Genomic DNA, 10,665 nt, shown 5'->3' with positions numbered 1-10,665 from the left:
CCCCCCCCCCCCCCCCAGCTCCTGTCAGCCTCCTTGAAGAGAGTAGCCTCCTAGCTGGTCTTAGGGCCCCCACCTACTCCTTACCCTTGGCCACAAGGTACTACTCCCCTCCCCTAGGACCCTTCTATGGGTCTTATGGGGACCTTCCCTGTACCTGCTCAATTTTCTTTTTTATTGTGGTCAAATATACAAAACAAAATGTACCATTTTCACCTTTTTTCTTTTTTAATGTTTGTTTATTTTTGAGAAAGCGAACACACATGAGCAGGAGAGGGGCAGAGAGCGGGATGGGGTGGGGACAGAGGATCTGAAGCAGGCTCTGTGCTGACTGCGAGCAGAGAGCCCGATGCGGGGCTCGAACTCGCGGACCGTGGAAGATCATGACCTCAGCAGAAGTCTGATGCTCACCCGACTGAGCCCCCCAGGCGCCCTTAACCATTCGTAGGTGCACGAGTCCGTGGCGTTAGGTATATTCACCCTGCTGTGCAACCGTCACCCCCATCCATCTCCAGAACTTTTCTATCCGCTCAAACTGAAACTCTGTTTCCATTAAATGACTGCTCCCCGTATCCCCCTCCCCACAGCCCCTGGCAACCGCCCCCTGCTCAGTTTTAGATTGCAAACCCCTGTTCTGCCAGCCCTCTGCCCCTTCTCCACGTTTTTGATTTGCCCTGTGGCACAAGCATCTCATGCACTATGTCATGTGTCCCACCCCTCCACAGTAAATCCTAATTGTCCAGTTATTTAAGGCGGGGCCCCAGCACCCGAAACAGTGCTTGACACATAAAGATGCTTAGTGATTTGTTTGTTGAATGACTGAATGATCTAGCCGCCGGGTCCGGGAGCTTTCTCCAGACCCCAGTGATTCCTTGTGCCCTCCCCGCCCCCCTTTTTGCAATCCTGCCTGTGTGTGTCACCCCGGAAGCCGCCAGCGCCGTCCCCCCCACTGTGATTATCCTGGCCGCCCGTGACACAAGCACGCGGGTTTTGCCTGTGTTGACAGAAGAAGAAACCCCTTTTCAGGATCGTCCTTCAAGTCCAGAACTAAAGCTTGAAACAGCAGCCTCCAGTTGCCAAAGACAGCAGAAATGAAACGGAAGCAACACAAGACACCTATCGAAGACCCAGGAAAACCATAAAAAAGGCTGGTTGAGAGAACAAAGCCGGACCCACGCCATCCGCCTGGCTTTCCTTTGGGAAGGACCGCGCTGGACAGACCCCGGAGTGCTTCTGTCGCTCACGGTGTGCGGTTGCAGAAAATCATCAGCTGGGGCCAGCGGGGTCTCGGGAGCAGGTCGGGCCCCAGCCCCTCCCCCTCCTCACTGGACATGCTGCAGAGAGAGAGATGTGGCTGAACTTCCCTCGCTCCGGACCGAACCGGCCGCCCTTTGCAGGAAACACTCCCGGCTTCCCAGACGGAATTTCAGAATGGGCTGCTGGGCATTCAGAGACCCCAGCGGAACGAAGGAACAAGAACGTGTGGAAACAGGTCCCTGGAACGTGCTAGATGCCTGTTCTGGGCCCCGTTTGCACGGCCCATCCCGTGGGCATGAAGAACGTGGGCTCATGTTAAAGCTCGGCCGGCCAGGCTGTCGTCACAAAGGCTTGCACTTACTCTGTGATGAGCCGGCAGGTGACCTCAGCGGGGTCTGGCCGACACAGGGCATCATGACCCCGCAGGAAGCAGGCTCCGGTCCCAGACGGGGTCTGGCTCCCGAAGCCAGCTCGGGCCTCCCCCTAGATTCAGGTCTTCGGCTCAGGATTCCGCACACAGGGAACCCTTGCTGATCCCGTGGAGGGGACGTCGTGGTGTCTGGGAAGGGAGGGCCGGGGAGTGCGACAGCCTGGCAGGGCCATCAGTCAGCCAGCAGGTGAGTGGAGAAGGTGACAGAGGGGCCCCTAGGGGCCCCGGCCCGATGGCGATGAGGCAGGCCACCTCCCCGGCTCCCCCCACGCGGACAGTCCATGTGCTCAGACACGGCCTCTGCGTGGCCTGTCGGGATGCTGGGGTGACGTCAGGCCCGGCCTCTTCCCTCGGAAACCGTCATCCTGGCTGTCTGCTGGGGGCCGGGATGCTGGTGAGGCGGATGGAGACTTTTCAGCCAAAGCTTGTTGCTTTGGAGGGTCAGGTGTGTGGGAGCTGGGACTGCATGGGACCCTGGAGGTGGCTGAGTTCATCCTCCCCTTGGAGACCTAATGCCCCCTGCAGCCCGCTGGTCTGTGTAGCCTCGCTGGTTGGTTGGTTGGTTGGTTTGTTTTTCCATGTTTCTTTATTTTGAGAGAGAGAGGTGGGGGCGGAGAGCACAAGCTGGAGAGGGAGAGAGAGAATCCCAAGCAGCGCAGAGCCCCGTGGCTCAACTGTGAGCCACGACCTGAGCCGAGATCAAGAGTCAGACGCTTAACGGACTGCACCCCCCGGGCACCCCGCCTAACTGGCTCCAGAGCTTCTCTTTGCTTGGCACACCAGCTGGCCTCCGTGTGGCCTCCCCGCCAGCTCCCTCTGCCTTCCGAGAAGGATAAATAGCCAACGAGTTAACTGCTAACTATAGTTACAACGGGTCTTCACTCATTACTGCTCCTTTGACAACAACCCTGTGAAGTAGATGCTATTCTTATCCCCATTATACGCACGAGGAGACTGAGGCACAGGGAGGTTAAACTTAAGGTCACACAGCCATAAGCAGCAGCATTGCCTTCAACCCATGGTGCGCGACAGCCAGGTGGTGGCTGGAATCTTCCTCCAGGCCAAAAGGCATGGTCTGGGCTCTGGAACCCCTATTCTGTTCAACAGAGCCCAGCGATGCCCGGGCTCCCCCAAGATGGGGGACTTGCACAATTCTTGGGGTATGTCCCGAACCACAAGCTGCTGTCCCCCTATCTCTCTCCTTCATTGCTTGGGGCTGTAGAATTTTACGTCCTGTCTACCTGACGGCTCCGGCAGAACCTGCCCGGTGACAGTCACACACAGTTGCAAGGGTTGTGCACTGCTCAACTCCGAGAGCGCTCTTTCACAGAGACTATGAGGTGAACGAGCCCCACCCCCAGAGTTGTGATACACCACCTGCCCAGCTGTCTGGGCAGCAGATCGGTCCTGGGTTCTTCTCACAGCTGGATGGGATTTTGCCCGCCCTTAAAAGGTCTTCTCCAGATGCACTCCGTGGTTCTAGAATCATCTTTCTGTGCCTTCTTGGCCAGGCCCCTTGAGGTCACCCTGCTGTGGAGCTGGCGGGGTTCCACGTGGCCCGAGGTGGAGCCAGATGGGAGCCAGGCCACCTTGAGCCTGCCCCTCACTGTACAGAGGAAGGAAGCAGCCCAGGGCTCAGCACCCCCGGGTGCCAAGTTGGGACCAGAACCCAGGTCTCATCTCCAAGACCACGGTCTTCACTCTCTCCCCAGGCTGCTTTGTTTTCCCGTGTTGTTTCATCCCGTTCCTGAGTACTATGAGGGCACGTAGAGGGCACCCTGCTCTCTTCCTCCTTGGGTTTCCCAACAGCAGTTAGCAGAGGCTGGGTAATTGCTGGGTTTGGGTCCTCTCTCCAGACCTTCAGAGACAAAGTACAGAGAGGCCACAAACGCCGGGGGCTCAAGCATCTGGAGGATGCTTAGCCATGACTCATTAGAAGGCTGGGACTGGAGACTTTAGTGCCTCCCAAAGGAAGGGTAAGTCAAGGCAGCACCCCACAAAATACAGGCAGTTTGTCTGATCAGGGCTTCTGTGGCTTGGGGGTGGGTCGGTGGCCATAGTTCACTTTTTGTGAACAATGAGTGTTGATTCTAGTCCTACCCTGTGTCAGGTGTATGCACGGAGAATCCAGAGTCCTTGCCAGTGAGAGCTGGGGGAAACGAGCGTTATTTGTGATAGGTTGTGGAAAGCACCCACGACCGTCCTGCACAGTTGCACAGATTGTGCACTGCTCAACTCTCAGGGCATACTTCACATAAACCGAGATGAACGAGTTGTGACGCGCAACCGTCTACAGTGGCTGTCGTGTCCTCTCGTGGACACAGTGTCAGGCTTCAGGTTGTCAAGGGAGGACAGGCTCTTTCGACTGGTGGCAGGCGAGGGAGGGGGATTGGTGCCAATGTGAGAAGGCTCTCCCCCAAAGAAGATGCTGACACCGGGTCGTGGAGGATAAGCAGCAAAGCTCCAGCCAAAGAAGAGGGAAGGGTGTGCCGGGCAGTAGAAAGAACATTTGTCAACCTTTGGAGGCTGGGGAGGGAGGCCGAGAGTGAGGGAGCGGGATGAGGTGGGAGGTCACGTGGAGGGGAGTGGTAGACAGAGGAGCCTGAGAGGCAAGACAGGTGGGGCTGAGCACCACGGAGCAGGAAGGACCAGGGGCCTGTCGGTCCCTCCGGCTGATCCGCGCTCCCGGAGGCCTGCCCACCCCAAGGAGCGCATTTCGAGATAGGCGTCCGGTAGCTGGACCTCAGAGGCCCTCGACCCCGGGAGACGGGTCACATCAACAACATATTTATACCCCGTTTACACAGAGGCTGAAGCGACCGTCTGCTGGTGTTTATGCCTTTCTGGGACGGCCTCCATGGTCTATTTCTGGAGCATCCCTCACGGCCAAGAGGGCACAGGGAGCGAGTGCCATATCTCCTTGCCTTCGCAGACAGCTGGGCGGCCTCTGTGCGTGGCGGTCTGGTGACTGGGGGGGGGGGGCTGCCGGGGCTCCCTCTGAGTGCACGGGGGTCCCCAGGAAGGAGCCAGGCCGGGCCGGGGATTGCCACTTCCGGAGGTGGTCGTCTGCCGTTGTCCCCGAGCAATTGCAGATTTTCTTTGTCCAAGCAACATTGCCAGTGGGATGGTCGACAGAGATGTGACGTGGAAACCGAAGAGCCGGATGGAGCTTGAGGAGTGTGTGCGGCCGGTTGAGCAGAGCGTCAGTGGGGAGGAGAGTGACACCTTGCTCACGACTCTGGCACAAGAAATTTCTTTAGAGTCAGATGCGTCTGGGGCGCCTGGGTGGCTCCGTCAGTTAAGCTTCCGACTTCGGCTCGGGTCACGATCTCGCGGTCCGTGAGTTCGAGCCCCGCGTCGGGCTCTGGGCTGACGGCTCGGAGCCTGGAGCCTGCTTCGGATTCTGTGTCTCCCTCTCTCTGACCCTCCCCTGTTCTTGCTCTGTCTCTCTCTGTCTCAAAAATAAATAAACGTTAAAAAAAATAATAATAAAAAAAATAAAGTCCGATTCGTTGAGGTATGCCGCATTTGCATACGGTAGAACCCACCCCTTTTAGGGTATAATCCTTTGCGTTTTGACAAACGTGTGTGGTCTTGTAACCACCGCCGCAGTCAAGACACCAAGCACTCCCGTCAACCAAAAATTTCCTTGATGCTGTTCTACTTCTGTCTTTAATTTGGTTTTAGCGTGTATTTAGTTTTGACAGGGAGAGGAGAGCACAAGCAGGGCAGGGGCAGGGAGAGAGGGAGAGAGAGGATCCAAAGCAGGCGCCTCGCCGACAGCAGTGAGCCCGACGCGGAGCTCGAACTCACAAATCTCGAGTTCGTGACCCGATCCAAAGTCGGACGCTCAACCGACGGAGCCACCCAGGCGCCCCTCTTTCCTGTTTTAACCCCTGTGGGAGGGATAGTTGGGCCCTTGCTGGGGTTACTCGCCAGGCCTCTCGCTGCCAGGGCTCCCCGCGATGGATGGGTTTCGCACGCTGGGCACCGAGCCCCGGGCCAGGCCTCCTCGCGCTTGAGAGCCACAGCGACGCCAGATAACCACGGGACGTTTCCGGCTGCTGCTGCTTGTGTTGTTCTGGGGGCCCTTGCAGTGGATGAGGGGCAGGGAGGCAGGCACCAAGGGGCAGTGAGTGCCACACCCTGGCCTGGAGGAATCGAGGGTCTCGTCTGGGGACAGAAATGAGCAATGTACACCCGAGGCTGATCCGTGTTACCGAAGGGGACGGGTGACGGTTGGGGGGTCCGGGTCCCCCAGAGGGCACAGACGGCCGCATCACTTTCTCATGCAGGGAAGAAAAGTACCCTAAAGGCTGGGCTGTCAGTTGGGTGATGTGACTTGGGTGTGGGACGACTGTGGGAACTCCCGAGTTGGTGGGGGGTTGGGGGTGGGGGATTGGGGGGGACAGCGGTGGAGGCTTAGATGTCAGAACGTGGGGGGGCCTACAGAAGGCAGTTCACCCACCTGCTCCCTGCCAGAGCCCCCCTTTGGCTGTAGTAGGGCAACCTAGAGGCTGGCTCGGGGTCCCCAAAGACTGGGGGGGCGAGAGGGGACCACCAGCCTCTCCAGGCCCCCCTGAGGCCTCGGGAGTCGAAAGTGGAGGGCCTTGGCGGGGGCGACTAACACCGTGTCCTCTGCCTGTCTGTCCGTCCGCCATCCAGGTGCAAGTTCTTCAGTCTGACCGAGACGCCCGAGGATTACACCATCATTGTTGACGAGGAGGGCTTCTTAGGTGAGTGCTTCCACCACCGGCGCTCGGCCGGACAGTGGCCTGCACTCAGTGCTGGCTGCCCGCCGCCTTATTTCTGCCCCTCCACCTCCTTACTTTTTGCCCGCCGCCTTATTTCTGCCTCCCCTCCGCCTTCCTAGCGGTGGGCTAGAAAGTCAGCAGGGGGTCTGTTTTCTTCTCTCCCTGTGCCCTGGCTGATCCCCCCTCCGTTTCCGCTTGTGAGACTCCCCCGGGAAAGGCGACGGCAGAGCCAAAAGGGTCAATAAGACGGTGCTTACCCAGCTGGGAACTGAAGCTACCAAGAAGGCACCCAGGGCTTGTTTTCTTGAGCACCTGCTGTTGGGCGAGGGGCTTTAAAATGTCCTCAGTCCTCGTTCCCTTTGGAGGAAGCCCTGATTATTTTCCTTTTGTGATTTTCCTTTCCGTTGTTCCGTTTTTCAGATTGGGATATCATTCACGTATCACAAAGTCCACCATTTTATTTTAGTTTTGAATTTTTTTAATGTCTATTTATTTTTGAGAGACAGACAGAGTGCAGACAGATGGGCAGAGAGGGAGACACAGAATCCGGAGCAGGCCCCAGGCTCTGAGCTGTCAGCACGGAGGCTGACGTGGGGCTTGAACTCACAAACTGTGAGATCATGACCTGAGCCGAAGTCGGTCGCTTAACCGACTGAGCCACCAACGCTCCCCTTAAAGTCCACCATTTGAAAGTGTCCAGTTCTGTGGTTTTTGAAACGCATGGGGTTGTGCAGAACATTCCAGAACATTTTCATCACCCCAAAAAGAAACCTCGTACCTGTTAGTATCACTCCCCCTTCTCCCCTTCCCCCATGTCCTTTTGGTTTCATCAGTAAGGCTTTTACTATGTTTGTCCTGCTGTTAAGCTCGAAGCTCCTGGAGCAGAGGGGACGTCACGGGCCCAGGCTCACCAGCCACCAGCTGGGCTCCCCCCAGAGCAGATGTTCCTTCCAAGCCCCTCAGTTCCGTTCCTCAAAGCATGCAGAGAACGCAGCAAATTCAGAGTTTTTGTAAAAACCCTATTCCGCCCCAAAGACAACTCCTGGTCACTTTTTTTTTTTTTAACGTTTATTTATTTTTGAGACAGAGAGAGACAGAGCATGAACAGGGGAGGGGCAGAGAGAGAGGGAGACAGAGAATCCGAAACAGGCTCCAGGCTCTGAGCTGTCAGCACAGAGCGCCACGCGGGGCTCGAACCCACAGACCGCGAGATCATGACCTGAGCCAAAGTAAGGTAACATTTCCTGTGATACCCCAGCCTCTCACCATGCATGTCGTGGTGGACGGGGCCTGCCTCCTCACCGGGTCCCTAGTGGTTAGAATCCAAGCTGTTTCCTTGTTCTCTAGTGATAAATTTGTGAACTCCTGAAATGTGTAACATACATTCTTATCCGGGCTGGCTCCAAAAATGAGGTCTGAGACGTGGGGTTTGTGGGGTCAGAAGTCAGCCATCTGTGTGGTTCTCAATGCAAGCCGAATGAGACCGTCCTCACTGGTGAGCACGCGAAACCCTGGGGGAACGGATACGGCCCCCACCCGCTCTGTCATTCCTTACACACCCCTGCCCTGGGCACCTAGCCAAGGTTGGGGGGCTGCACCCAGCCCCCCCCATATCTAAAGGCAAACGGTTTCCCTCCCTCCGAGGGGACAGCTGCCCGGCCACAGCAGGGACAGGACAGGCCCTACGGGAGGCCCTGCCCCATCATCAAAGTTATCTAGCTAGTCATTCATTCATTCATTCATTCATCCATTGACTCACTCATTCACTCAGCAGATATTTTCTGAGCCTGCGGGCCGCGAACGAGAATTTTGCCTTAACCACAAAGCGCGGTCCCGTGAAGAGTGCGTGCCTGGGCAACCCGAAGCCATCTGCATTTTTGCGTGGGGACGCGTGCCCTTGTGCGGGAGCACCGAGGAGCGCCCCAGACTATCTCTTCTCTAGGATCAGATGCTCTGTCTGGTCCATCTCCCCGGACGAGACTGACTCTCTCCATCGTGAGGCAGCAAAGGAGGCATCGCGGGGAGCAGGGAGCCGGGGAGCCGGGTTTTGCAGGCCCTGGGAGCCCGCTTGTGCAGGAATTGTCAGTAACCGGGGCGGGAGGTGTCCCGCAGCTAAAGGGCCGCCTGCTCGGAGCCCCCCCGGCCCCCTCCTCTGGATTGCAGGAGGCAGCATTTACTGAGCACCTGCTGTGTGCCGCATCTCGCTGGGCCCTGGAGGGGTAGCCGGGGGTGGGAAACACCACCTCTGACCCCATGAGCCTCAGGGCCTGTCAGCTAATGGCACCGTTCTCGTGGTCGGTGCCGTGCAGGGAGGGTGTGGGTGCCGTAACGGCATGTTGCAGAACATACCCTGCTGTTCAGGAGGCCCCCTGGGAGGGGCCCTCGAAATAGGAAGCAAGATAAGCCGAGAGCGGATACATGCGCTCCCTGAATCGACATATATTGCCTTATTTCACTGCCCCGCCGGGGCTGCTATCTGTTGATGCTGTGCCTAATAAGCCCTGGGAAGGACTCTTTTTTTTTTTTTTTTCACGCGAGGCTTGGAACAGGATGCAGCATCTTAAAAAAATTTTTCAAGTTTATTTATTTTGAGAGAGAGACAGAGAGAGCAGGGGAGTGGCAGAGAGAGAGGGAGAGAGAGAACATCCCAAGCTCTGTCAGCGCAAAGCCTGATGCGGGGCTCGAACCCACAAACTGCGAGATCATGACCTAAGCTGAAGTCAGGAGTCGGATGCTAAACCGACTGAGCCACCCAGGCGCCCCGGGAAAGACTTTTCTTACCTTCGTTTTATAGATGAGGAAAGTGAAACACAGAAATGTGTGTAACCTGCCCAAGATCTCACCGTTGGTGTCACCTCTTCCAGAGGTGCTTCCAACGGCCAGGCCCTGGGCAGGGGAGGTCAGAAGCACAGGAATCCAGCCTTTACCCCTCAGGTCTTGGGAGGACAGAAACACAGGGACCAGAATTACAGCATCAGTGGAGAGTGGCGCTCAGCTTAGCGGGCAGAAGTGCAGTCCAAGAGGACTTCCTTGAGGAGGCAGGGCCTGAGGCAGACCCAAGGAAATGAGTAAAGAGCTACCCAGTGGAACCTATGCAGTTGAGGTTGGGGACACTTCCAGAGTGGAGGGTTGCTTGGCACTCTCAGGGAACTGAGGTCACTGGGCACGTGAACAGGGGAAGGAGGCAGGACGAGTGAGACCAGGAGAGGCAGAGGCAAGGGGGAGCCAGTGAAGGGTGTTGCCTGAACTCGAAGGGCTTGCCCGCAGAGAACCGAGTGGACAGGCTGGCACAGTGAGGACAGAGCAGGAATCGAGAAAGATTCCAGATCAGAATTTACCTGGGACTTTCCTGAGCTCCACTGCTGACCGGCACAGAGCCTCACGTTTTGGGTCTGGAAGAAGTAGTGAGTCTTCTTCATGTCGCCCCTTTGGGGCCCCGCCCCCCCCGCCCCGAAGAGGAGACTTTGGGGGAGCTCGTGTAGTCAGGGAAGGCTTCCTGGAGGAGGCAATTTTTTTCTGCCCTTGATGGGCTGAGGAGGGAGAGAGCATGTCCGGTAGGCGTCTATGAGTAAGTACAGGAGAAGAAGCAGAGACCAGGTCCAGTTCTAAAACAGACGTGAGCAAGGTAAATTTGCACCCTATTCCACAGACAGTAGGGAGCCATTGAAGATTGTTGAGCTGGAAGAGAGTGATCACTGAGGCTGGATTCAGGTAGAGGCAGCTGGGTGAGTGTACTGGAGGGGAGTGTGAGGTGGGGGCCTCCCTGGGAAGTGTATAAGCAGGCTTTGTCCAAATTGAGGTCTTGAGACCCTAACTGGCCCAGGGAGGGGATCACCCACCACCCTGAAGCCCTGAGGTTCCCCGGAGCCAGTAACAATCGCCTGGTTTCTCCCCCAGACCTTTTCCAGTTGTAGGGAAGTAACCATAGCAAAGGGCTCATCTGCTCAGTCTTCAAGTCAGGGGAAGGTGGGACCTGGGACAGGTTTGAATTATTCACCCAGCAGGGGCTGGGAGGAGGGGCCCAGCCTCTGGCCACCCTTAACTCTGTGACTTCCAGGTAGGGGGTCTTGCTTCCAGGCTGCAATTCCTGGCCAGCAAACCAGGCTTCTTGGTCATCCATTATTGCCCAAGAAAAATCTAGAAACATCGTGTGCCTCTAATGAAGTGTGCTGTCTCCTGCACTCATGTTCTAGAGCTCTGGGGTCGGGGGGGGGGGGGGGGGGGGGG

At 57.0% G+C, this 10,665-nt stretch overlaps 1 protein-coding gene across 1 annotated transcript in view; it reads left to right on the top strand.

Moving 5' to 3' along the window:
* CASTOR2 (cytosolic arginine sensor for mTORC1 subunit 2) overlaps positions 1 to 10,665 on the top strand; it is a 31,401-nt gene that overhangs the window by 2,222 nt on the left and 18,514 nt on the right. The window contains exon 2 of the mRNA XM_040456198.1: positions 6,350 to 6,420. Within this exon, the coding sequence (XP_040312132.1) occupies positions 6,350 to 6,420 (71 nt within the window). The remainder of the gene's footprint in view (positions 1 to 6,349; positions 6,421 to 10,665) is intronic.

This window comes from Herpailurus yagouaroundi, unplaced genomic scaffold (genome assembly GCF_014898765.1).
Source record: "Herpailurus yagouaroundi ecotype Mexico unplaced genomic scaffold, PumYag 216, whole genome shotgun sequence".
Lineage (NCBI taxonomy): Eukaryota > Metazoa > Chordata > Mammalia > Carnivora > Felidae > Herpailurus > Herpailurus yagouaroundi.
Note: the sequence above shows the minus strand (reverse complement) of the source record. Positions and strands in the feature narration are given on the sequence as shown.